Below are 27,292 nucleotides of genomic sequence, written 5' to 3' on the forward strand. Positions count from 1 at the left end.
CCTGAACAACAGATCATTGACTTCGTTGGAAGCAGCAAGCACAACACCTCTCATCGTCTTCGTCTGAAACACTGTCGGAATGCGCAGTGCGCACTACTTACGAAGCTTTCAACAACGTCGCCGCATGTACAACATCCCCTCTAGCACAGAGAAAGATCACAGTGTTGTGGAAATATGATGCATCCTCCATTACAAAGTATTTCTGATTCGCATAGGCATCCGAATTTACTCGCCCCAAAGATGCAGCCCCGAACTGGCTACGAGGTCCTCCCCCGCCGACAGTTGACGCACTAATCATCGCTAAGGTCCGCCGTCTCCAACCTCTCGACCGAATGCCAAAGCCAATCCTCGAAGTGACTCTTGCCAAAGTCTCTTCCTCTTGGAGCATCGTACTTCTTAGACCTCAACCTGCTCGACAAGGATCCAAAGTCTGCGTGAGAGGCTGGGTTGTCTATCAGGGCCTTCATCTCTTGTGCATTCTCACCGTCTTCGCCCACACAGATGAGCAACGCCTTGTACGCCCTCTCAGCGAATACACTTGCTCGCGCCTCATCACTATGGAAGAGACTAAGCTGTACCGCATAACAGTAGATATCCGCCTCCGGGACTTTGGCAGCACCTTTAAACTCCTGGAAACCATCAGTATAGGCTTACAGTCTCACTAAAAATCACGTACCTTGTTCAAGAGTTCGACTATCTTCCGAAGGTCGAAGAATGCCTCTTCAGGCTTGGACGTTGCGCGATCTGCTTCAGCAAATGTGTCCTGAAGACGAGAGATTTCCTCACGTCGCGCGTCGCTGGCATTTCGGTGAGTAGTTGGAAGCGAGCAGATTGCACACGAACAGTCGAAGCCGAAATGCTTCTTCAGGTAAGCTTGGCGAACACTGGCACTTCCAGAGTCGGTGTAGCAGATACTTATCTCTTCTCCAGCGCGGAGATCGCGAGTGACATGGATCGTCTGCATCCCCATGGAGTCATTCCAGTTGTAATGACTATTTGGAAGGCAGCTGTGATTGATGAAGCTAATGGTGGGGAAGATTGCAATGGCAGACAGGTCGCTGCCGCAAGCCATCGAGTTTGTTTTGAAGATACCACCGAGGACGTACTTGCCAGTGTAGCTGTTATGGAGGGAAAAGAACTGTCGCTGCTGAGTCTTGTCCAGGGCCTTTAGATCTCGTGCGAGTCTAGCCTCCAGTTGCTCGTGGGACATGTTGTTGGGTATCATGAGCAGCGGTTTCTCGGAGAGGATACGGGTGCCTTCAGGAATGTCGGAGCGAGCGACCAGGCCTCTGCCTTTTCCAGGGATCTTTCGAACATCGTAGAGTGAGGAATTCATTGTATGGGATGCGGCAGTAGTGAAACTAATTGCAGCAGTTAAGTATATCTTTTGCGACCGCTGAGGCGAAAGCAAAGTTTCGTGGTTATCACCCTCTTGTGTTGCTTTGGCAAAGACTTTACTGCGCTCGCTGTGTGACGAACGAAGGCAAGAGAATGGTAGGGGTCTAGAAGAAATAGATTGTGAGTGAGTGAGCTTTTCTACACCAGCTAAGCGCAAACACGGATCTCATCACGTTGTCAAGCCGCTCTATCACCTCTCAAACCCACTGTTTACTCTCACACCATGAAATCAACATTGTAACACATGCGTGGGTAGTTCTACACCTTCGGGTTCGCAGATCAACCTGATTCCGATTGCCAGAGCCAGTCTTCAAACTCCGTCTCACCCAGACCTTCGGGAATATCACCCTGGCTCGTTTTCCATATCAGAGAAGAATATCCAAAGAGGTGATGTGTATGTGAATCGACTTGGAAATTCTTCATCGTCTGTGTTGTCAGACCATCCTCTCCATCGCAAACGAGCCGGACGTCGTAACCTCTTCCCGCGAAGACGCTGGCACGAGCTTGATCACCATGCATAATGGCGATCTGGAAGGCGTCGAAGTATAGTTTCGACTCCATGGTAGTGGCGCAACCTCTGAACTCTTCATTCAGGAGACGTACCATGTATCGGCAGTGCGCTAAAACTTCACCCTAAAGCACACCAGCAAAAGTTAGCGGAGGTCATGAAAGGTGTGCGGAAACTCGTTCTCGTGTCTGGCTTCAATCTGAAAGGTTGTGCTTACTATCACGACTTAGCAAAATGTGCCTCAGAATGGGGTCGGCAGAGATTGTAATACCTGGTTTGGATATGGCGCGCTCCATATTGCCCATGACCTTGTCCAGTTGCTCGATGCTAATACGGCGAGCATCACTCTCTTGTCTTTCCGAGATTGGAAGCGAGCAGACACTGCAGTCGCACTCGAAACCGAACGATTTGGTTAGATAATCACGTCGCGCATTGAAAGCCCCTTGCTCGCCGTAGCAAATCGTAATCTCCTCTCCCTTTTCAATGTCGCTAACTGCATGTATCATCTGGATATTCTTCATGCTGTTCCAGCTATGTTGTGAATTGGGTACACAAGAGTGGTTGATTAGGCAGATAGTCGGGAAAATGCCGACGGTCGGCGGTGTCGACTCACATGGTAAAGCATTTCTCTGAAAGATACCAGTGAAGACATTGCTGGTGGTGTTGCTTTTGCAGAGGCTGAGATACTGGCGTTGTTGATCCTTAGAAAGAGCTGTGACTTTCCTCACGATGTTATCACCGAGGCTGTCAATTTCGGTAGCCAATGTGAGAAGTGGCTTCTCACACAGTATTCGTGTTCCCTTTGGTATGTTAGAGCAAGCTACAATGCCTCTTCCTTTTCCTGGAACTGGTTGCATCTCGTAAAGCGGCGGTCTCGTCGGTTCATCTGCGCGGGATGAAGATGCATCGAACGACATGTCGGATTGATCGCCAGTGTCGGTCTAGGTACTTCGAAGTCGCTCATTGAATTCCGCCATTTATATGTCAAGTATAACTAATTGTTGGTCAGTCGAGGGTCTGAAAACATGGCGAGCTTGCTCTCATGCTTTGTCCGTAAAACGACAAATCACCGGCAGCTGCGACTGTGCTTAGCCAGCACGTTCTTCTCAACCTCTTCAGTGCGACGGGCCGTACATGCAAAGTCATGCATCATGTTCAAAGGTAGAAAATAATCTTGCCTACAACGTACGGTAGGTACCCAGATAGGTGGCGCGACACCTGCATCAGCCTTGGCAACCTGATCCGGCGCGACCTCACACCACAAGCTTCTGTCTACGCATCAGACAATGGTGAGCGTCGCATTAATTGTTGGCTTTTTTACACATACGTAGCGCCAAGTATTGGAGTATGTACCACAAGTTACAGGTGTCTCTCACATCTTGGGCAGCATTCCATCGACAGGTGGCTTGTTGGCGTAATGACAAACGCGAGATCGCCGGATCTGTCAGGAGGACTCGCACCAGAAACAAAGAATCGCGGCTCGGACGGGCAAAGAGACGAATTTTGGTTCGAACGTGGATCCTGAAAGCCCAGTCATTACCCTGTCCCAGGAAAGTGCAGTGGGCACCTGGGCACTCTTAACCCTCGAATCACCCCTTCATTCTCAGAATTACCACGACACATTCATTACTTGAAATTCCCAACGTCTGAGCGTTTGCGACCAGCGATCACGTCATATCACCTGTTACAACACTTATCTTCCAACCCAGCCTATTCCTACCCTTGATACCTTCCTCAATCATCCCGCCGGCTTTGAAGCACCAATATTACCAACATGTTCATCATATTAACCCTTGTCGCCTCCGCGCTCCTCTTGTTGACTACCTCTGTAGTCGCTCAAGGTGTCGGTCCCGACTTCACACCCGGTCGCTGTTCCTTCGACGCAGTCGTCACTCAGGATTGCTGGGACGACCACGCCAATACTTACGTCGATCTCTCACCTGTTTATGATGGCGCTGGCAATCAGTTCATGGAGCAAACCGACTTTATCGACTTGACCGATGGAGAAACGCTCACGGGCGTGGTTGCTGGGAAGAAACTAAAGATTGGATATGAGAGGGACAGTATCGGATGTGTGTATTATCGCGGGCCACTGGAATTGCAAAATAACTGACGCGAGATAGTCATCTACGGCGACGCTGAATGGCCAAACCAGAATGGAGACAGCGAGTTCAACTGCACCACTAAGCCGTGGGACAACCTGCCGCTGGATTGCAACGATAGTGACCGCAATCATCGAGTTAGTTCCCAAGATACTCCTCTGCTTACTCCCACTGACCATTATTGAAGTCTCAAGCCCTGACCTGCGAATTTGACTGCACAAAGCCCGAGTCAGACTTCACCGTGAAGCGCGCACGCTCCGAGGCGCTCCCCGAGATGCTTTCGATGCCACCCAGTCCAGCCGCTACCAACTCGACCTCTGCGAACTACGCCCCAGGATTCTGCTCCTTCAAACTGCAACTATTCCAGCAGTGTCTTCACACGCCCGCTGAAGGTTGGCACAACCAGATGCTCGGCATGCTCTACACTGTTGAAGACAACAACCGCAAATCCGTTGTCACGTACCCCGAGGGGACTGGCCGTATCGACAAACATGCTGTGAGGCTGTTGGGCATGGGCGGCCTGATCGTAGTTTACAGTCCGGAGGATAGGCAGATGTACTTTGCGTTTGAGCCGAAGGGTGGCTACTGGAGCACTCTGACCACCAACACCCCAGATGCGATGGGCATGTGCTCCTGGAACCCGTGGACGCGCGCCGAGACTGGCTGTGATGAGAACCACCAGAACGATCACCCAAGGGTAAGTCATCCTGGGATCCCTTGATGGTACGATGACTAACGGCGTTGTAGCTTTCGGACATGACCTGTGGGTTCTGGTGCTAGGGAACCCGGGGTGAAGCCAGCGATGGCACCTTGGAAGGATGCAACATTGGCGTCACGTTGACATTGACCGAGATGGCTGTCTGAATACATTGCGTGGCCAAAGGGTGTTGGAGGATATGTTGAAGGTACTCGTCTTCCGGCTTAACGGGTGCTAAGCATGCTGGCGTTGCATCCATCCATATCTCCAGCTCAAATATAATTCTGCTTTCTGTCAAAGGCCTGTAGCGATCCTTCCTACCTGGTACATGCTTATGCAATTGTGCGCTAGTAGAAGCTACGGCATGTCATCGAGACGCGACCTCGGGCTGTTCGTGACGCGTGAGTAGCGACAATATACATCCCAGCCACCAACCGTGCCAGATCGAGACACGGACAAAGACGACGGATATGACGTTGGTGGTCTCCGCTCACTGCCCACTGGCCGGATTGGGTGCTGTGCCACGCGCAGAGTGCACGAGCATATCACATGCCGCGAGCAGCAGGTACAGCCAGGAAGCAGCGGTCGCCCTGACGTAAGCAGCGGATTGCACGGCCACACTCAACGCGTGACCCGGCAGTGAATCGTGAAGTACCCGAGGGAGTTATGGACTGTTACGTGGTGTTGTGGTTCAAGATTGGAGGAGCGGACACGCCATTCCGTAATAGCCAAAGCCCCCGCGCTCGTGACCCGCTCCCGAGTCCTTCGACGCCTCAGTACCGTAAGCTCAAGTCGACGATAACAAATAGCAGAATTACGCGGAGTCACACACGAAGACCTTCCTGTAGGCGTTACCGTTGCGCACACTTGCTGCATATTGCATGCAGGTACCGTCTCGCTGGATTGAGGAGCCTCGGCGGTATTCCAGCCCTTATCAGAGCCAAAGTCCGCCAGCTCTCAGCCGGTGCAAGCCGACCGTAATCCACCACCACCATGTCGACGGCGGGCTCCAACGCTTCTCCACCGCCGCGCACGCAGAATGCCCAGCACACGCGCACCTACCAGGCCTGCATCCCGTGCAGACGCAGGAAGGTGCGATGCGGTACGTTGACGCTGCAGAGTGCTTATCGCGCAATTGCTGATATCTCCAGATCTTGGCCCGGTAGATAACCCACACGACCCGCCCTGCGTGCGATGCAGGAGGGAGAGTAAGGAGTGCTTCTTCTCTGCGACACGCCGGAAGCGCAAGGCCGACGGCGAGGACGACTATGACGAGGTGGACGACTACGAGCTGCGCAATGGCCGGAAGCGCCAGCGCTCAGATGGCCTGCCGGAGCCTCTGATCACCACGACGACCAACCCGGCGTACATATCGCAGCCTCTGACCCCAGGCGGCTCCATCGGACGATACGAACCGCTGCGACGGCCGAACACGTCGGGCGGCCACCAGCCCACGCCCAACGAGGAAGAGGACCAGAAGGTGAACAACGAGACGGTCGCGACGCTGCAGGCGGGCGAGGTCTACAGCGGCCACGATGCGCTGAATCTGCTGTTCGAGGCGGCGGGCATGAACAACCACCACCGCACCGGAAGCAGCTCGAGCATGCAGCGACCGACCCTCGGCAGCACACCGGGCTCGCAGACCAACTTCGCAAGCCCCCGGCCCAACACCTCCCATGCGCGCGCCAACTCGCGCGCCACCGTCGAGCCCTCGGTCGATCCGGCTATACAGCAGCCCATGCTCCCCGACCCTCCCAACGAAGCTGCCTTCGCCGACGCCGTGAGAGCCTGGTCAAAGTTCCGCTTTGTGCGCGCAGGATGGCTCACGGCAAAGGAGGCAATCGCATACATCGACTACTTCTACGCCTTCCTATCGCCGCTCACACCAATCGTTGTGCCAGACTACCGCGATCATGCCTTTCACGCAAAGCTGCTTAAGGAGGAGCCTATGCTGGTCATCACCCTACTGACCATCTCGGCGAGGTATTCTCAACCCAGCGGCTCGAGTGGTGTTGGCGCAACATCTCGGTCATATCTCATCCACGAGAAGCTATGGAAGTACCTGCAGGGCATGATAGATCGCATGATCTTCGGACAAGAGCAGTTCGGCGGCGGCTTCTGTGGCGCAGGCCAGCAGCCTGGATCCGACGTGAACCCTCTGTCGCGGAAGGGCCTTCGTACACTTGGCACAGTCGAGAGTCTGATGCTCCTTACCGAATGGCATCCTCGCGCGCTGCACTTCCCTCCTGGTGATGACGACGACGAGCTCGTTCTCCCCGACGACCCCTACGAGGCAGGACCGAAGGCTGATATGTACAAAGGCGTGGGCGATAAGCGCATCGACAGTTGGCTGGAGCCGTGCTGGCGCAGTGACCGCATGTGCTGGATGCTGCTGGGCAACGCTATGACGCTCGCGTTCGAGATTGGTGTCTTCGACGAGACGAACGAAACCGAGTTCGAAGAGGCAAATCAGCACCTCTCGCATGCGACAGTGAAGGCCTATTACCGGAGGAAGAACCATCTTCGCGACCTGCTCATCATATACGTCACCCAGACCAGTGGCAGACTGGGCCTCACCTCTATGCTTCCCAAGCTTGAGCGGGACGAGAATCTAGTTGGCGGCCCTTCACCACTTGAGCTATACAAAGAGCGCATCAGTCGCATCAAGGCTCCTCCAGCCCAATTTGGAATGCGCTCAGATGGCCAGCGCCTTCCGCTCGAGTCCATCGCTACCCAAGAACGCCATGCTGTTCAAGATCTTGTGCTCGACTTCTGGGCTCGCATTGCCAAGGTCATGGAGATGGGAAACCTGAAGTTGTTCTCCAATCGACGCAAGACCAGGGAGTTGCTCAAGTCAGGAGGTTACGAGGAGATGCTGAAGTTTTTCCAAGGGCCCTTGGTGGAGTGGAGGAAATGCTTCGACCGAGCCCCTCAAGGTAGGATTGTCATTGAACTATTCCCACGTACTTTGTCTAACAACGTCTAGTACCGGCGCAACTCCGCCATGTCCTCATCATCGAGTTTGAGTACACGCGTGTATATCTCAACTCGCTCGCTCTCCAGGCGGTGGTAGAACGCTGCACACACAACACTCCGCTACAGACACATGCTCAGCCCAACGGCATGAACGGACGCACTCCAAACAGCAACGGCAATGGCACCGGTAACGACGACGGCGGCGCTATTCCCTTTAGTACACTCGTCAAGTGGTACGCGAACGATCGCCACTACATCAACGAAGTCATCGATGCGTCACGCAACGTACTGAAAGTCGTCGTGGAAGGTCTGCATCCTGGTGGCTATCTACGGCATGCGCCAGTGCGCACATTCTTCCGCATCGTCAGTGTGGCCATAATACTGCTCAAGACATTTGCGTTGGGCGCAACCGAAGAAGACGTGGCCGTCAGCCTCAGCCTGCTCAGCGACTCAGTTGATGCCCTACGAACTAGCATAGTCGACGATGTGCACGTCGGTAACCGCTTCGCTGACCTCGTAGAAACCCTGACCCACCGCATCCGTTCGCGCTTCGTGCGCCTGGCTGCCAACGGCTCGAGTGGCATATCCCGCGCTGGGAGCAAGAGCCCGAACCAGGCACCATTGATGCCTCCACCCGCTCCACTTAACAACACCAACCACCTTGCACCAGCATACATGGGATCACAGCAAACAGGTTTTTCTGGTACTGGTACCAGCGTGCCCGGCTCCCCTAGCATGGGTCTCGGTGCCAGCGGTCGCGCGACACCTCTTTGGGGTATTTCAGCCGAACCCTACGACCCCAATAGCAACTCCATCAGCATCATGCCGCCGCCTGGCAACTATCAGAACTACCAGAACAACAACACAAACAACAACAACTCCAACGGCAACAACAATACCAACTGGAGTCAGTGGGCGAATAGTGGTGCGAGTTGGGGCGCCGGCCAAGATCAGGACTGGCTTGCACTACCACTTGATCCTTTGCTGGATCAGTGGGGTGCGGAGATCAACCAGACGGCTATGGGACCGGATATCGGTGGTATGGACATGTTAGATATCCTTTTGAACATGGGCGGGCCGCCGGGTAGTGCCTAGGCTATGTGTTCTGGGCCATGCGGACGGGGAAGATGATGAGTTTTGATACGAGAGAATATGTCAGGGTTTCATGGTAGGCTGGGATGCCACGATGTTACGAAAGCTTCACGGAGATGGGATGGTTGTCTACATCACTAGTTGATATGGTTATGGGAAGGGAAACTATTCACACGCGATACCAGTTCGTGGGCTGCGGCTTCGAGACGCTATCCGCGTTGGTTCTGTCAAAGTGCTAGTTCTCGTGAGGCATGTAGAACTTGCAAAAAAGAAGCACGGTGTCTGCTTTTACTTGGTACACAAGATTTTTGTCCCGCAGACAGACCTTGGTGATGTGAGGGTCATACTGAACACATTTAGCCTCGACCCAACGAAAGCCACTTCGCGAAAGGGCATGTGTACGATCCTCCCAAGTTCTCTAATTTGTTGACGAGAGATCGGTCCACTTCACTCCTGGAAAGCCTCGCCAGATTTTTGACACGCATAGGCGTTGGTATCATCGTATTTGAAAGTTACAGGCATAGTCAGGGCACTTTTACGAACATCGAATTCGCACAGAAGGTCATAATGTCCTTGAAAAGAGGTTTTGGGGCAGAAAACATTGAGTGCTGTGAACGTCTTTTACGCCGTGAGCAAGAGCACATTACTCTGAGAGACAACGTTTTTGGTATATAGTTTTGGCGAATCGTCTGAAGATGGAGGGTAGGATGAGTAATGTGGGTAGGCAGTCGTAGCTGCTGTCTTCAGAACGGAAGATCATGTAAATTTTGTCTGCGTGTTTAGGTCTGGCCATATCTTTCGTACCTAGGTGGTGTTGGAGCGCCGGATTCTCGATCATTAGGCAACAAGTCCGTTTTTTAAGAGGCAAGGCCACCGACGCATGAAGTGTTGGGCGAAGTGTTTGGAGAAGAAGGAACAGAACATCGAAAGCTCTTCCAAAGTATTTTGTGGAGAACAATAGAGGTGTGTAGATGAAAAGGTGAAGAGGGAGCCCAGCCGTGGTTTTTATATACTCGGAGCTCACTGGGTTTGCTGGCTAAGAACTCCAGGCCGAACAAAAGCCATGTGATGAGTTTCCGCGTATTGTGGTAGTGGAACATTCAGAGTACGGGTATGAACACGACCGAAAAAGAGAATTATGATGGCTTTTGATTTTCCGAGGTTATTTTCAGAAGCGACAGGAATTGCACATGGGTTCTTGCTGGTGAATATTTGGATTCTTCAACGAGAGAAAAGACCAAAGGACATTTGGTTTTTTCGGCCTCGTTTTGGAATTTTGCATATGCAGAGAATGGAACTGGGAAAGAAAGCTGCACCCGAGGATGAGCTTTTGTAGTCCGACCCACCGTGTTGTCGCCGCTAGAGCATGGTAATTCGCGCTTCCATGGATTTTATCTGATAGCATTTTGTAGGTGTTGTACGAGCGAGGGTAGGTTCCATGAGTGGGTTTTCTTTCCGACAATTTGTAGGTATGACGGCTCTTTTCCGCAACACATAAGTGTCTGACCTACAGGTTTTTGGTCAAGAGGCACAGAACATAAGTTTCCGCAACAGTTTTTCGGAAAAAAGAGGACGCAGGCTATGTAGCGGCTTCTATTGAGTCTTTGGTCTCCTAATTCGGGAATTAATAGATATTAGAAGAAGAGTAAGGGAGGTAGACGGGCTGCATCTTACACCCTCCCTCTGACGCACGGTCCTTTCTGTTTGAATTATCATCGCCATTTGCCTTCCTTCGCATATATCACAGGGTAAAGCGATCGATACACATTAACAGTGGTAACGCCCGTTTTTAGTTGTGCTATGTACAAACGAGCGAGCGGCGCGACGCGACATAACTTTACTGTGAACCTCTTTTGTTCCAGGCAACCTAGGGAAAGTTATGAACAGCTAACATCACGTTTTGAGAAAAGAGCGAAGATCATTACAAAGTCATGACAGTGCCCTCGTGCTTTTGCTAAATGAGTGGAAGATATCGCAGTAGTCTCAAAGTCAAATGGGTTGTTTGTATACCTCCTAGCCAGGGAGATGCCATAGCGATTTCGTGGGGCGTGTTTTTGAAAGCAGCGCAGCGCAGCATCAAGTTGTTTGCCGCACGTTTTCGAGGTAGCAACTCTGTAGACGAGAGGACATACCCCAAGATCCATGTGATAATCCAGTCGTCGGTTTTGATGTATCGGAGAATGGTGCGAAGGCGTTTCAAGATTATTTTTCGCCGATCACAGAAGCACAACGATTTGACCAAAAGTCCATGTCTTCGGCTGATAACAGTCGAAGATATCATCGCATCGATCGTTGCAAAAATTGAACGCGTGGCAAGGGTGAAGATTCCATCCGCTCGATTCTTTGGAACTGCTCGTGAGCCGGAAAAGCAGAAAAGCCAAACATCGACTGGTATTCTCCCGCTTTTAGATGCTGGAAGAACAAGACGCAGGCCGATACATGACATCAAAATGGTAATGATTTGTAAGAAAGAAACCAGGAAAAGGCGGCACCATGCCTACTGCGTACGTCTTTTTCGATGGTAAAGAATGAGTGGGATACAAGTGAGGAAGGTATGAAGGGTCTCTGGGGCTTTTATACCTGCCAGGTGGTATCTGTACGCTGGCAACACATCACGTGCGCCTCATCGACTACGACAGATTCTGGAATGGTTTATCATGTCGTTTGCCATCATCGTCACCATTGTCCTTTTTCGAACCACACTCTGGTTTGGTCTCATATCCTCAATGTTCCTTCTATACCTACAAGACCAGACTATCTCTTCAACGTCTTCTGCTTCTCCGCATCGACAACTACCTTCTCGCCCGCAACCCTCAATCCCTTCCTCCTTCTGACCTTATCTACGTATCGCTTGGCGACATTCTCTCGGTCCGCCAACTCACCCAGATCCTCGAGCTGATCTTCGGTGAACGGCACCCAGAAAGGGTCTTCGTCCAGCATCTCAAATCCAGCGAAGCGCAATTGCGGGCTAGCAGATCCAGAACTGCGTTTCCTGATCTCATCGCTGAAGCCGAAAGATTCCGCGACGGGGAGAAGCGCATTGATAGTGAAAGTCTGCGATCCAGTGGTAGATGCGGAGGAAGTAGATGAGAGTGTTTCGGACAGAATGGTTCCGCGGCGGCGCGTCAAGACTGCGTAGACGCGACCGAGGACGTCGGTGGAGGCTTGAATCTCGCAGCTGTACATTGCGAGAAGCATGCGAGGTGACCAGTCCAGGAAGCCTTGGTGAATCGATGAGCGTACGGCTTTGATGACTTCACCTGTCAAGCGACCGCGGTCCTGTGCACTCTCGTCATCGGGGATGTTGAGTATGACGTCCTCAAGGAAGACGGCGATGCCTTGGACAGGCTCGGCGCAACAGGGGCCTTGCGCGGTGGCAAGCTGGAATGCATATGAGATTGTAGAAGAGAAGGTGCGTGCGGAAATGGTGCGATCAGCGGGATTGTCTGCGTCGGCGTCTGGGGATGTTGATTCGCGGAGCCTGCAAAGAGTTAGCAATGAAGTGAAGACATAGACAGGTGTACGCACGCTCTGCCACAAATCCCATCCTTGGTCGCGTCGACGAGGATGTTCGGTCCTATCCTACGAGGCCCAAATGCTGTGATCTTCTCAATGACTTCGGTCCAGATTTCCTTCTGTCCCTTCGCCTCTGCGAACGCTTCCTTGAGCTGCTTCTTGAACTCCTCGAAACTCAGGCTCTGCCCGATTTCGCGCTGTTCTGCTTCTTGGATGCCATCGTCCTCGACGCCATGTACATGATGTGGAGCATGTTCTCCTTCGTCTTCGGCTCGTCGATCAGAGTACAGCTTCTTAATAGCACCTGCATTCTTCCCCAGGAATTCGGTGACGCTGGCTGGTAGTGGGCGGACTCGAAGGCGTACAGAAACGTGCTTGCTAGCTGTCTCGCCAACAACAGTACCTCGTGGTAGGTTGGGGTCCTTTGGCGGGTTCATCTCTGTTGCAGCCACGATCGACTCTCGGTATGGTACGATGGGCTCACCAGCCTGGATCTCGCACTTGGCGAATCGCTCTTTGAGGTCCTTCAGGCATCGCTCAAGATGCAATTCACCGGCTGTCAAAATGACATGCTCTCCACTTGGCAGCTGCTCGTACTCTGCGCATGGGTCACTCTGAACGAGGAGCTTCAGACCCTTGATCATCTTGTCTAGATCGTAGGGGTTCTCGGGTTCGAGCGCAACACGCACAATGGGCTCTGAACCCATCTGAACACCAGCAAGATTGAGCGATCCGGGAAGCTGAGAACATAGCGTGCCCGACTTCAAGATGTGACCCTCGAGGCCACCGATACCGAAAACGACACCAGCGGGCACAGTTGTGAGAGGCTCTAAGCCTCGCCCCATCATCAGATATAGCGCAGTGATCTTGACTTTCTGCGGCTCCGGAGCGGCATGTGGGTTGGCTGGGGTAAACTTCGGGCCGAGGACGTAGACTTCATCGCCGACACTCAGAGTGCCGGAGAAGATACGTGCAAATCCGATGAGATGCTCGGCTTCTACGTCCGGCTCTGGTGTCTCTTCGACAGGCGTCTCAGTCTCGCCGATGGCGGCAGAGCTCAGAGCGTCGGTGACACTACCGACATCGGCATCCTCGCCGTTGGCGATAGCCTGCTGCCGGGCGATCTCTGCTCTCTTCTTTCGCCCCATCTCCCTGGCTTCTTCAGCCGTGAGCGCACCACCTCTTCGTTTGTTCTGTGGTAGTTCGCTGGAGGGTATGGAGATCATCTTGCTGACGTAGGCTACGACAGGATCGTCCTTGGAGGCCTTGAAACTAGTCATGGCGTCGCGCACCTCTGGTGCAACGTAGTCGGCGCCCGGGGAGCTGTCGATGAGTTCAGGCATGCGCTCGGATTGCGCTTTCGAGGGTGGAGGCAGGTATTCGGTGACGGAAACTAGTAAGGCGATCGATAGCGGAAGCCAAGCTGCGAAGAGTGCCATTAGGAGTGCGCGCGGATCGCGCGAGCGCATGATATGTGCTGGAAGATTAAGGTTGAGCGATTTGGTAATCTTCTCAACCAAGGCAGGATCTCTGTAATGGAAGGTATAAGTATATTGCTATGATACATGCAGACAAATCACGCAAGGGAAGGAAATCCACGCACCCCTTCCCGTTGTTACCTCCTGTAGTGGCTTCGTATACGGCCCATATATTGTCTAGGACGAGCTGAACGAACATGGGCTTGAGGTGGCGGCCCTTGAGATGCTTGGAGCTGAGCACGCGCTTCGTCTTGGGATCTAGGTAGAAGTCGCCCCAAAGTACCTTTTCGAGGATGGAGCGCTTGATGCCTAATTTCTTCTCGTACAGGCTGGCGAACTGTCTTACCGTGAATGCCCAGCCGTCGATGGCACTGCCGAAAATCACGTTGTTCTTCTCTGGGGCGAAATATATGTCCTCGTCATCCTTTTCCTCGTACTCGGCGGGCGTGTTGGTGGTGTCTATGCTGTCGCCGTTTTCTAGTATGGATGAGGATCTTGAGTCAGTCTTCTCAGCTGCAGCATTTAGTCTCTCTTCCATCTTCTCGCGCCATCGGAGGTCATCTTCCATGCGCTCGCCTTGGTAGAAGCTGCCCATGACGGCGTTTACCTGTTCGAGCAGTTTGCTCAGATGTGTATATGCCTCTCCAGGGCTCATCTTCAGTTCTGTGATTAGCCTGTCCATCTTGTTGATGACGAGCAAGGGCTTCAGCTTCTCTATCCATGTCTGTCGCAGGACTGTGACAGTCTGACTACACACGCCTTCGACGGCGTCTACGAGCACGACAGCGCCATCGCAGAGACGTGATGCTGTAGAGACCTCGTAACTGAAGTCTATGTGTCCGGGCGAGTCTATGAGATTTATCAAGAATTCCTTTTGCTCTGGCTGTGCTTCGGGCGCAGACCGTCGCAGCAGGGAAAAGTATAGCGAGATGGCGGACGACTCCATGGTGATGCCGCGCAGCTGCTCGTCCGGTCTCGAGTCGAGGTAGCGAATCTTGCCGGCGAGCTTGGGGGAGATGATGCCGTTGGTGGCGATGAGGGCGTCGGTGAGGGACGTCTTGCCATGGTCCTGCTGCATTCAGCACATGTCGCCGTCACGCGGACAGTCAACGTACCACGTGAGCGAGGATGCAAATGTTCCTGATGCCATCAGCCGCCTGCTGCAGCGACACCAGCTTGTCGCTCGGAACGACGGGCATCCTGGGCGAGCGTGGTCGAGACTCGGAGCTAAAACTGCTGAGGCGGTTGTCGTGTTTCGCGTGTCGATGTGACCCAGTCGGGCGCGGGCAAGGCCGTTTCGCTGCAGATCAGAGGCGCGAAGGCCAAAAAGGGCAAATTGGAGGGGTGGAGGGGATGCAGCAGTGGTTGAGGTTACAGATTCGTTGTGTGGTTTGGGATGGGCGTTGAAGATTTGGATGAAACAGAGGCGCTACCACCCCGCCGCGTCACTATGGCTCATGGGCAAGCTGCACCCTGACATCAGACCCTGCTGACGGCGACAGACGCCCAACGGCCACCCTGCGGTCGCGTCGCATCGCGTGCGTGTTAGTCGTGGGATCATCGTCGCCGGTCTTTTGTTTGACCTCACCACTGCGACTCGGGCCTTGGTGCTGGCCACGTCCTTATAGCCTGTGCGCCTGCCGTTGCTGGTGTGGTTCGTGCCTGCCCCATGCCCATGCATCGCCCCTGTCGCCCTTGCCGATCTTGAATAACAGTCTGGATATAACGACCGCGCTCGAGCACCGCAACGCCCCTATAGCCTCCCGCCTGTCTGCCTTCACCCATACGTACCACCATCGACCCCGCCTGCCTGTCCGTGAATGTGACTCCCACCGCCGACATGGCAGCGACACTGGACGGCCAGCACACGCCCGCCAAACCCGTGGCCATCCGCTCTGCTGGCATGAAGCTGGACCCGCCCCATATACAGAACCTCAAGATCGCGAATGCCAGCGTCGACATCATGTCGCCCGTCAACCAGAACGGCTGCTTCGAGTTCGACCGCATCATCAAGGCCGGCACCGTCGTGAAGCGCACGCGCAAGACAAAGGCACGCATGCACGCACGCTGCCGACAGGCACGCCATGACGTCTACTAACACGTGCACAGCAATGGAAGCCCGTCTACCTCGTCCTGCGCCCCAACTGCCTCTCCATCTACAAGGACAAGGACGAGACGAAGCTGCGCCACCAGATCAACCTCTCCGAGATCACGGCCGTCGCGCGCCAGCGGGACTCGAAGAAGAAGATGGAGCATGTCTTTGGCATCTTCTCGCCCGCCCGCAACTACCACCTCGGCGCAACCACCGACAAGGACGCCCAGGAGTGGGTGCACCTCATACGCACCGAGGCGCGCATCGGCGAGCACGAGGCCGAGATGACCGTCATGAGCCCGACCACCGGGAGGAAGACATTTTCAGGCTTCGGTCGCGCGGCCAGAGAAAACATCGTCTCCAGCTCCTCCGAGACAGAGCCGAGGCCCTCGAGCTCCATCGCCCCAGAGCACATGCACAGCGCCCGGCGTCCCTCGCAAGCCCTCAACTACTCCGGCGGCGAGCGCGGCTCCATCTCCGATTTCGACTTCTCCGACACCAACCAAGCTTCCGCCCAGTCTCTCCCGCGAACGCCGCAAACACAGCGCAATGCGAGCCAGCAGAGCAACATCGGCGCCACCCCCACCAACGAGCGCGTAGTCTACCACGGCTGGCTATATGTCCTCAAGTCCAAAGGCGGCGTGCGCCAGTGGAAGAAGATCTGGGTGGTTCTGCGGCCAAAGTGCCTTGCCTTTTACAAAAACGACGACGAATACTCCGCGACCCATATCATTCCCTTTTCCAGCATCATCGATGCTGTCGACATAGACCCAGTCTCGCGAAGCAAGCAGTACTGCATGCAGGTCATATCTGAGGAGAAGAACTACAAATTCTGCGCTTCCAATGAAGACTCGCTGGCCAAATGGCTCGGCGCATTCAAGAGCTTGCTGGTTAAGAAGAAGGAGTTACCACAGACACGCATACAGCAGGCGACCCCCACCGCCATCAACACGCAGCAGCAACCCCAATCGTTCTTGCCGTCACCCATCGCGCCAGCTCAGCAGCCTCTCACAATCAGATGACCATCGCTCAACATACCCGACATTTACTCTGACAACAATTGTACATACGCTGGCACACGTATACCCTCACCAACCGACCTTCCACCGCCACCACTAATCGCGCAAACATTCTCTAACCCTATCTCCTTACGATACCATCACGATTTACGACTTAGCCTTACCGCCGCCCATTGATGGGGCCCTTTGATACCAGTTGGATACTTTTGCTCGACGATATTGGATATTGCAGCATGTTCCTTCGCAGATTGTTTCCTTTGTCCAGACTTGCCTCATGTTGTCGTCAACAGTAGGAGCCTTTGTAATATGCTTGTCGCCCTTGATTTGGGCTTGAATTCAAATCTCATAACTATGTTTGATGACTTCGCGACTTCCATGCAATATGACGACTGCTACAACTTGTGTCTCTTGAATTTACGACTAGACTGATGGAGAACACATGTTCGAGGCAGGCATAGCGGGACGGCGCGCTTGCCCCTTTTGCGGCCAATCAGGATGGCACGATAGCTGACCAAAGCAGACGCTAGGCTGGAGTCGAGCTGAACCCCGGAGAGGCTGAGGTGACCATCTGCAACTGCATGCACATACTAGCGTCTGACTCTCACTCTTCCTTCAGCTCAGCTTTTGGCCCCCACACATCATGTCTGCCTTGTCTTCTTCTCGTCGCCTCTCCCATGCCGTCGCAATCCCGCCCACCAACTTCCAGATTACCTATCTATGGAGGGCCAAACGCAAGATTCTGAAGTCACGCCGCGTCTCCCACGTCAGTATCAGGCTGAGGTGCGCGAAGCTTCCGTTGATGAGCTTGCGCATGATGATTTGTATGGGGGCGGAAACCAGCCCCGACACGTATCATTGAGCGAGGCCCACGACGCAGGAAACTCTCAATGGATAGCCGACTACTTCACCGAGGAGCCCATCGATTTTGCTCAAGAGCTTCAATCGACCAGCGCGGGGCATCAGCAACCCACTACCACGCGCAACGATGGTCGTTCATGGAGGAATTACCGGCGACCGTCACGATCCCAGCCACAAAACACTTCACGTGTAGAGCCTGGGACGAATAGTTCTAGAAAAGAACTGGCGCTCAGATTTGAGCTCCCGCGCCGGGTCTCAACCCCCGAAGAATCAGAAAGCAGTATCATCACCGAAGACTTTAGTGAGAGCGAGTCATGGTCATTGAGCAGCGAAGAGGATACGCCTCCGAGAGATCCCCCACTTTTACAGCCTAACCGCTATGCGATGCATCCAAGGGACATCGAGGGCAACAGGCTCTCATTTCAGGTGCAGACCAAACCTTCGAGCAGCAGCATCGCCTTGAGTGAAGAATCTGATAAACTCGAAAACAAGGAGGGCCCGGGAGCACAGAAGAAGGAACCGGGAGACAAGAATCTGGAGATACGGAGAATCACCAGAGCAATGGCGATCGAGTCTGACGCCCAGAACATGCTTGAAATTCACACTCTACCAAGTCTGGCGAGCCCTCGATTGCGAACAAGCATAGCAACAACATGGTACCACCTCAATGGTAGTCATCTCGACTTTGACCGCTTCGAAAACGTCTGCCTCACTATCCCACATTTGTCTGACCGCCTACAGGCCCTTACCCGCGAGGTCTTGTTGAAACTGCGAGGCGAAAAGATTAAGCCATTTGTAGGCGGTAGGTTCATCGAGCCAGGGACCGTTCTTCGAGCCGACGAATCCGATCCAACAGACACCCAGTCCGTGATCTTCAGCTGCGTACCTTACTTCGGTCTCCAACAAGTTGCAAAGCCTACTGCTGGGCAAGAAGATTCACTGTTCTCTCCACGTACCTTGATGCAGGCTTTGTATCCGTATGAATCTGTTCGTGAAAGAGATGAGGAACAGTCATACAGGAGGTTTGGCAATGATCCGATGAATAACATCGTTCATGTCCCCGGCCTGTGGATCATTAACATTGGATCTACTGCTATTGTGACATACGGACACGAGACTCTGCCTATAGCAATGAAAAATTCGATCGGCATTGTTGAAGAAGATATTAGGCTTATTGGCAGGCAGAGCATCACAAAGAACACTCTGACCAAGGTTCACATCACCAATCGCGACGGGAGCAGCCTCATATATCCCATAGGTGATTTCAGATCCTATTTCCAGCTGGAATCGCGAATTCTCCACAGCAATTCTTCTCTTGAGGGGCCCCTTGTTGGCGAAGGGATCAACTTGAAAGTCGACGATGTGGATGGAGGTACTATAGTCGGGGCCGGGAACTGGAAAACCATCGTCTCTCGAGCAGCCCAGCTTGTCTCGATCACCATTACGATTCCATACGACCAGATTCGTGACGGAAGAGATGAAGAAGCCTCGACCGCAGAACTAGCGGCTGTCGGCCCCCCCAAGTGTGTTCCGCCCTTCTTTCACTGGTTGCAGTCTAAGACCAACGATCTTTCTCATAGAAGTGGGAAGCCGGTATTACTCGGTACCACCGGGAAAGACCGGTCCATCGCCTGCCTGGACTACGTGGAGAAGCTCATGACGTCGAGGTCTCTTGTTCGTTCAACCAGTCCTGTAGAGGATGCTTTCACCTCAACCAACTACTACCACTCCTTGCCAGAGACGGTATGTGAAGGCGTTTCCACGCGACGGTCCGAATTACATGAGCTTGTCAAAGCAACGCCTCTACCGGAGTCGGGTTCCATAAACCACAAGATGATTGTCACCACTCACTGCAGTAAGATTTTGACAAGATCAGTCGAGTTTCTCGACACTGTCTGCAAAACTTTAGGTCTTTTCGTAGATGACCTAGATAGTAGCAGCATGCTTCGAAAGCTATCGGGCGCAATGCAAAACATCCATCAGCAAGTAACGACCATTGCGCAACGTGGAGCGGTTGAGCCCGACCCAGAGGAATACACGAACTCCGATTGGAAACACCCTGACATGCTAAACAACCGTATCTGGTCCATCCGCACCTCCGCTTGGGAAGTTCCATCTTCACTCCCAGAATCCAGGAAAACACTGCAAAGGTCGATTCAGCGTTGTGCAAGATGCAGACGCCCATTCAGTAGCGCAACATCTGCAATGAAACATCTTGTGCGACATGTGGAGAAATATTCGGCTGGGACTGCACATCCTGACGCTGACATACCGAGTTTCGAAGAACTGCAAGACTGGATAATCAATTCCGTACAGTACCGGCGCGAACTGACGAATGCGAGCGCTTTGGTGATTCTTACACATGCTAGTGAGATCGCCAAAGACTTTTTAGTTCGAGCCAAAGAGCTTGCCGAAGGTGTTCAGAATGAGGATGGACAGTTATCGTCATTGTATACGCTGCCGCAAGAACTGATTCACGCATTTCAAAAGATTGTGATCTACTACCTGGCGATCGAGCGAGCTTTGCACGAGAATGAAAAGACGTATGGACTCGACCCTCGGTTCCAGGATTCTCGCAAGCTTACAAACAGACCATACTCATCGAGAGATGTTGAAGTACTCAGACGCTTTGGATTTCAGGCGCGACGATCACTGCGCAAAGCTCGGTTTCTGTTCTGCGATATGGGTAGACCCGAGTTACCATTGAACCTTCGCAAGCATCTTTCCCTGGGACCAGAATATGTGTCTCTATGGTTTATGAGAGGGTTGCTGATGAAGCCTCTCGAGCAGGACAAGACTATCGGCGACATGTATCATGTGTACGTCTCCAAAGTTGTAAGTACATTCAATTCCAACACTACATGTCTGAGAGAAGAAGTGAGGAGCTATACACGCTTCGACAGCAGCGAGAATACGCCGTGATACATTGTTAGACTTTACTAACATGTACTAGCAATTCGAAATCAATCACAGACCAAGCAAGCGCCTTCTGCGCGCCATCAACTTGATTCAAGAAGAGCTACAAGTCTTACAATTAGTAAACACCTGGCAGACCAATCTGGTACGAAATTATCTGAAGGTCATCGATGACAACACATATGAGAAGCTAAGCCCATCTCGTCGGGCTATGCATCCTTACGAGAAAGCTCTGGGAAGGGCCTGCCTAGATCACCTTTCCCTAGTCCGGCTAGATTACATTGATCTAATGCGACGTTGCACCCCGCTCTCCGATCGCACGAAACAGATCTTGGAGATCAACGAAGAAGATCATGGAAAGGCTATCATGGTCTTCACCGTCGTTACAGTCATCTTTTTGCCATTGTCATTCGTTACAAGCTACTTCGGTATGAATGCCTCTGACATCAGAGACATGGACGAAACACAAGCTGTCTTCTGGAGCGTTGCCATACCACTAACCTGCGTCACTGTAGGCTCTTGCTTACTGATCGGTTATAATGGCGATAGCATACGGGACCTACTCTCGTCCATGTATCGCAAAACGATGAGAAAAGAGAGAGACACAGTGGAAGCCGCTAGTATAACCGTTGCGCAACGCCAAGGGCCGTCCAAATCCAAGGGCGGTTTAGACAGTATCATTGACCCGTTTGGCGCAGCTTACGAAGTATTTCCTAGCCGACGGCGTGACCTATACAGAGCGAGTTATGGCGATGATGATTTTGACGAGTGGTATGTGCCAGACCACCCTATGAGCAAGTCCCCATATCTTTCTCAACCATATTCGTCTGGTGTTCCAGCGAAGGGACAACACTCATACGCCAGTCCGGCACCCCTAGCAATCGAAGCACGCCGGCAATCACTATACCCATACCCACATGTACCCGACAGAAGATCGTCACGTATGGACTACAAAAGTTCACCATACATGCCTTACAAGGAAGCTGCGCCAGTCCGCCCTCGTCCACACCACATAATGAAGGGTCACTACGCCAATTCGAACGACCTGTTCAACCCATTCAGTCCGACCAGTCATGTCGATCCGTATGCAGATGGTGATCTTCGAAGCAGACTTAACATCTACGGTCATCCCATGTCTCATCTTCCACCTTACCCACCACCACGACGTATGTCAACAAAAGACACAACTACCCGCTCACGCTCGAGGTACTATGACGACGACGGCGACGGCGATGACGACGATGAATGGTTTGAACGCGGTGGCCGTGTTGAAGTAGGATCTAGATATGTACGACATGGCAGGTCACGGAGCGGTAGTTGGAGCCGTAGCCGAAGTCGAAGCCGGAGTCGCGACCGGTTCTACGAAAGAGCACCTGTGCGTCGCGTCCACTATGCAGATGAACCTGTAGAAAGTGTCAGACACCGCATCCCATCTGGGGACTCTTTTACATACGGCGCAGACAACGTTTCAGGCCGCCCACGAAGGGGAAGAGGGGAGGACCATGCGGGGCTTGAAGAAGAGATGGAGAGGCTGAGAGAGGAGGCTGAGAGGGAAGGGAAATATCTGAAACGGCATAGGCATAGGTAGAAATTAGGTAAAGAACTTGCGGCAATTCAAATCTCGTTTTGGCCTAAAACCCAATGTTGATGTTTTCTCAAACGAAAAGAGTCATATTGTGCTTGGGTGAGGAAAATCATCTATTCCATAAGTGCTTTGATATGACCGTGACGTGACAGTCCAATCCGCAGTATGCGACCCGAGCGAGGTCCGTAGAAACCCACGATTGAGTATTTACAATTCTCACTAGAAGAAAGACGAACTAGTTTTAAACACCATTTAATTAACTATTACTACGGGAACACGGCAATAGCGACAAACTAGGAATTTTCGTTGACCAAAAGCTTTTGACAGCTTCAGGTCCGCCCCGGCAACCATCTCCCCATTACGGGCGCAATCGTCCTACACTACTCATAAACCGCCGAAAGCAAGAAAGAAGAACCAAGAAAACATGCTATTTGCTACTCATGTGCGCGTGCGCCGTGGCGCAATCGTGGTATCATCCATGATCAAAAGGTAGGAAAGTCGTAATCATGACTCGCAGCCCCAAGCGTATCGGGTATCACTGGTCGACCAACAAGCATCTAAACGCGGCCCTGGAAGACGGGGTTCTGGTCACCGAAGGTAGTGTTATACTCGCCGGGAGCCGGGGCACCAGTGGGGTGAGCGGGATGAGTTGCTGAAGTAGTTGTGGCAGTAAGGTCATTCAGACCACTTGAACCAAGGCCAGTGGAGCCGAGGCCAGACGATCCAACAGGTGCGGCGGTGCCGGTGGTGTTGAAAGCATCGTCAACCTGAGTGCCGAAACCTTGGGTGCCCGTGGTGGAAGGAACACCGCCGGCGAGACCAGTAGCAGCAGCACCACCCATCAGACCCTGACCAGTGGTAACGCCTTGACCACCGCCGAGGCCACCAGCGTTAGTGTATTGGCTGTCGTACTGGTTGGCCGATGGGTTGATGCCCTGCGAGGCTCCAAGACCGCGAGACTCCTCACTGGTGCTACCGTAGCCGCCTGCGCGACCGTGGGGCTTGCGAGTGACCTTGCCAACCTGAGGCAGGCTGGAAGTCTCCTTGGCGGAGCCGATAGAGAAGATAGGGCTCTCCCACTTCTCGCCCTTGCCGGCAAGCTCCTTGTACTCAGTAGCCTTGGAAGAGATACCGCCGGGTAGGGAGATGTTCTTGAAGATGGAGTCGTGCTGAGTAACAGCCATGTTGACCTGGGTGTCCTTGGTCTTCTCCTTGACCTGCTCCTTCTTCTGCTTGCCTTGCATGATGCGGTGCTGCATAGCAGAGGCGTAGCGCTGGTACATGTTCTGAATGTTCTGAGGATCGGGGTTGCGCTTGGCCTCAGCCTCGGCGCGGTCAGCCTCAGTCTTGATGTCGAAGAGAAGGCCGTCAAGCTGGTTGGCGGAGTCCTTGATCTGCTTCTCCAAGACCTTCTGGATGACAGGACGCATGACCTTGAGAAGAAGGGGCTTGAACATGTTGAAGAGGAGCTTGTGGTTGCTCTTCTTCATCTTGATCTGAAGGTTCTTAATGTCAGACTCAACCTTGGTGACCTTGAAGAAGTGGGTCTGCGCGTTGTTCTCGCGGGCCTTGTCAGCTGTCTCCATCTCAACCTTGAAGCTGAAGCCGGAGCCACCCATGAAGATGTCCATAACACCCTTGTCGGTGATGGATGGGAAGCCTTGCTTGCGCTTGATGTAGTAGGAAACGTCCCTGAGATCCATCTGTACACCCGAGACAGAGAGCATGACCTTGTTCTTGTTCTTGCTCGAGATGGACTTGCGTCCCCAGCGCCAGTAGTTGTCCGAGCCGAACTCCAAAGAGTTGGGAGCAAGGTTGTCACCCTCGATGACGAGGTTCTCAACGACGGCGTCGACCATGGGGTCACTGTATTCGATACGCGGGATGGGGACGTAACGGACGTTCTCGAAGATGGACGGGAGGATGACGTCGCTCAAGTCCTTGAGAAGGTGGGGCTTGAAGACAGTCTGACCGTTCTCATCCTGACCGAGGTCAAGGAAGAGCTTGTTGACAGACTCAGCGAACTGCTTGTTCTGCGGGTCAGCGTCGAACTGCTCGCCAACGAATTTGAACTCGTCGGCGATGCGGTCAGTGTGTCCACGGTAGCGGCCGCGAAGGAGGCGGTGACCATCATCGTAGATCTGGTTCCACTCCTCGTTGCTGCGGTCTTCGAGGATGAAGCCCTGCTGTTGGAGAGTCTTGCGGATGAACTGGTTGATGCGAGTGAACCAGTTCCTGAGCTCTGGATCCTGGTCGGCGTCCTTGTAGACCTGGTTGATGGACTCAATCAAGTCATCGAACGAGGTGTTGTTTGCGAAACGCTCAAGAAGAGTCTTCATGTTGGTCAGCCATTTGTTCTCCGAGAGGAAACCTAAATACGCACCTTGAGATCAGCTTCAGCAGTAGTTAGGATCTCGTTCTGATGCGCACCTTGAACAGAACCCTTGCCCTGCTGGCCAAGGTTCTTACCATGGCCGGAGTACTGCTCGGCGAGGTTGAGTAGGGTTTCGATGGCACGCTGGTAGTCCTGGTGGCCCTGAATCTCGACTACCATCTTCTTAAGACGCCAGATGGTCTGCTCGCGGCGCTCCTCAGGCATCTTGCCCTTGAGGTAGTTGTTCATCTGGTCGCGACGGGCGCGGGCCATGTTCTTGTCCTCCTCAGAAGTGTTGGCGTCAACCTTCTGCTTGGCAGCGTCGAGAGCACCACGGGCGTCGACGCCAGTGCTCTGGCCGGTCTGACCCTCGTGGGCGCCAAGTTGGGCGGTGTGCTGGGGGTCGCGCGAGCCATCAGGGTTGGCAGCCTGGTTGATGTCTTTGGCATGCTCCTTCAAGTCACCCTTGGCCTCGTCCTTGTTCTTGTTACCGAAGGGCAGACTGCTCTTAGCTTGGTTGCGAAGGTTCTCACGGTTCAGGTCGGAGGTGTCGTGCCAAGTGTTGTCCTCAGCAGGCTCATCTAGCTTGTTGAGACGGTCTTCTGAGGGCTTGACCTTGTTGGCGGTGTTCTGGGCGGCATCACCAGCCATGTCACGGAGCAGAACGGTGGCATCTGAAAGCAACTTCCTGAACTGGCCGTTGGAAATGAGGAGGGTACCGAGAGTCCGTAGACCGTCAAGCGCCTCGTTTCCGTGCTGCTTCGCTGTGTCCTTATCAACAGGCGCATTAGGGAGGGCGGCGCTGTTGCCACCGAGGTGCTCTGCCTGCCAGATGAAGTCCTGGAGGAGGTTGCCCTCGTTCTTGGTGAGTAGTAGGATCTTGGCCTGCTCAATGACCTTCTTGAGGTCGGTCACCAGATGCTGACCCTCGCTCGACAGCTTCTTGGATGGTGAGTTGAGCGACCTGTGGGCAAGCGCGGAGTTGAGCGCGACATCGATTTGCTGGTTGGAGGGGACCTTTCCGTTAGAGAAGGCTAGTTGTGGTCAGCGCTTGTTTACATTTGCGTGTGCGACGCGACGGGCATCGACGCGCCATTGCACGTGTTCACATACCCTCGAAGATGCCGTACAGCTGTAGCTTGTTGTTGACATCCTTCTCCTTCTGCTTCAAGTCCACCGGACCTGTAACCTGTTAGCAATGTTTGGGGGCAAAGCGGGGTAGCTAGACATACGATTTACGGAACTCATGGTGTAGGACTGCTTCTGTGGGTATCAAGGTGGGGTATCAAAATGCAGACGCAGAGCTGAAAACAATGGAAGTAGGGTGGATGGGTATTTCGAGGGGATGGGTATCAAAGTGGTTTGTGTGGGAGGGAGGCGGGTGAGGGCAGAAAGCAGCTTTGTATTTGGGCTGGCTGGGTAACACGCGCGATTGCAGCAACTACGTCACTGCGTCGTAGCTTGCCGCTTGCGAAGAGCCTGGACTTGGAACAGCGACCGACCACGACCAACCTGCCTGACCCCGCGACTACCGGCCACCATTTTCCCGCTGCCAGCGATCGAATTCCGCGGACACGCTCACAGAACGCGGCAGCCCAGTTCCCTGACCATGTGCCGTCCAATGCCACAACTGTCCACGTTTTGCCTGGGGCACGAGGCCTGCCACGCCCGAACGAGGTCGCCCTGGCCTGTATGACGGAGCCTCTAGGTATGTTTGGGGGTTCGATCGGCGCCAGGTTTCCCAAAGGATGCCAAAACATGTGTCCCGCTTGCGTCATGGGTAATTCGACAGCGCCACAATCTCGATTCCGTCTGATGCAAGTGTGGCGCCGCCCAGCCTAGCAAACTCTTCCCTGCATGTATCAGACAACCCCGTTTCCTGCTCCTGCGGACTTCCTGCCTGCACACGCCTTCTCACCCCTTCGCGGACTACGTGATGCCCTCCTTTACTGTCGCTCTGTCTAGTTCGTTGCGCCACACCTGGGTTATGGAAAGATACCAAGCTTTCCTTGGCGACACGCTAGACTTGCTAGCGCGAGTACCGCCGGCCACACCGCTCGCACGATGACGACGTCCATCTTCGAGTTCACGATGCAATCTCGTGGGGCGCCTGCTCATTCGCCGCCCGACTACTTCAATGGGTCCTGCTGGCGCGTCGCCCTCACGTTCCCAGGTTCGTGCGCGCCACACACGCATCAAACGGCTCCGACCCCAGCACGTGAAGTGCGGAAACCGGGAAATTCCAGACAAGGCCAATCCTGGAAGCGCTCTCCCTTCAGATCTGCCCGCCCTGACCGATCTTGTACAGAACTGGTCGACGTGCCTGCGTGCTAGGGCGTAGATCAGCCGATCCACTAAGCCTGTCAGGCGCTACTTGTGCCTCAACCTACAAAACGCTCTCACTAAAAGTTTGAGATACCATTTTGCTCCTGTCCCTGTACTCGGAACGTTCCGATTAATCATGTACAAAGTTGTCAAATGCACGAACCATCGGAGGGTTAGTACAAAAGTCAACGATGTGTCCGACCACACTATAGCCGCACCGGCTATCCCTACTAGCGTCGTAGTGTCGTCTCAACGTCAAAGAACTTGCCCCTAAAGTCTATGCCTTGCATGGCCGCATTGCTTAAGCTCGGGAAGGTTTGTGTCGTTAGGGTTCTCAGCGTGTACTTGATGCGAAC

The 27,292-nt window shown here is 53.4% G+C and overlaps 6 protein-coding genes across 6 annotated transcripts; 3 read left to right on the forward strand and 3 right to left on the reverse strand.

The window, feature by feature from the left end:
* Nucleotides 1-290: 290 nt before the first annotated feature.
* J4E85_003324 (uncharacterized protein) lies at nucleotides 291-1,336 on the reverse strand (the record flags this gene model as incomplete). The annotated part of the gene is made up of 2 exons (XM_051467592.1): nucleotides 291-629; nucleotides 677-1,336. 2 exons carry the CDS (start codon nucleotides 1,334-1,336, stop codon nucleotides 291-293), a joined length of 999 nt encoding a protein of 332 aa, XP_051328751.1.
* Nucleotides 1,337-3,680: 2,344 nt separating this feature from the next.
* On the forward strand, nucleotides 3,681-4,788 carry J4E85_003325 (uncharacterized protein; the record flags this gene model as incomplete). The annotated part of the gene is made up of 4 exons (XM_051467593.1): nucleotides 3,681-3,978; nucleotides 4,030-4,145; nucleotides 4,196-4,705; nucleotides 4,756-4,788. 4 exons carry the CDS (start codon nucleotides 3,681-3,683, stop codon nucleotides 4,786-4,788), a joined length of 957 nt encoding a protein of 318 aa, XP_051328752.1.
* A 910-nt stretch (nucleotides 4,789-5,698) lies between these two features.
* On the forward strand, nucleotides 5,699-8,776 carry J4E85_003326 (uncharacterized protein; the record flags this gene model as incomplete). The annotated part of the gene is made up of 3 exons (XM_051467594.1): nucleotides 5,699-5,807; nucleotides 5,857-7,641; nucleotides 7,692-8,776. The coding sequence occupies 3 exons, from the start codon at nucleotides 5,699-5,701 to the stop codon at nucleotides 8,774-8,776; spliced, it is 2,979 nt and encodes a 992-aa protein (XP_051328753.1).
* A 2,751-nt stretch (nucleotides 8,777-11,527) lies between these two features.
* Nucleotides 11,528-14,966, reverse strand: J4E85_003327 (uncharacterized protein; the record flags this gene model as incomplete). Its single annotated transcript, XM_051467595.1, has 4 exons — nucleotides 11,528-12,254; nucleotides 12,302-13,819; nucleotides 13,893-14,836; nucleotides 14,883-14,966. The coding sequence occupies 4 exons, from the start codon at nucleotides 14,964-14,966 to the stop codon at nucleotides 11,528-11,530; spliced, it is 3,273 nt and encodes a 1,090-aa protein (XP_051328754.1).
* Nucleotides 14,967-15,607: 641 nt separating this feature from the next.
* J4E85_003328 (uncharacterized protein) lies at nucleotides 15,608-16,881 on the forward strand (the record flags this gene model as incomplete). The annotated part of the gene is made up of 2 exons (XM_051467596.1): nucleotides 15,608-15,817; nucleotides 15,877-16,881. 2 exons carry the CDS (start codon nucleotides 15,608-15,610, stop codon nucleotides 16,879-16,881), a joined length of 1,215 nt encoding a protein of 404 aa, XP_051328755.1.
* A 5,913-nt stretch (nucleotides 16,882-22,794) lies between these two features.
* J4E85_003329 (uncharacterized protein) lies at nucleotides 22,795-25,859 on the reverse strand (the record flags this gene model as incomplete). The annotated part of the gene is made up of 4 exons (XM_051467597.1): nucleotides 22,795-24,570; nucleotides 24,621-25,645; nucleotides 25,725-25,793; nucleotides 25,844-25,859. The coding sequence occupies 4 exons, from the start codon at nucleotides 25,857-25,859 to the stop codon at nucleotides 22,795-22,797; spliced, it is 2,886 nt and encodes a 961-aa protein (XP_051328756.1).
* Nucleotides 25,860-27,292: the final 1,433 nt, after the last annotated feature.

The sequence above is a fragment of the Alternaria conjuncta genome (genome assembly GCF_024043145.1).
Source record: "Alternaria conjuncta strain BMP 0040 chromosome Unknown scaffold_4, whole genome shotgun sequence".
NCBI classification, from domain to species: Eukaryota; Fungi; Ascomycota; class Dothideomycetes; order Pleosporales; family Pleosporaceae; genus Alternaria; species Alternaria conjuncta.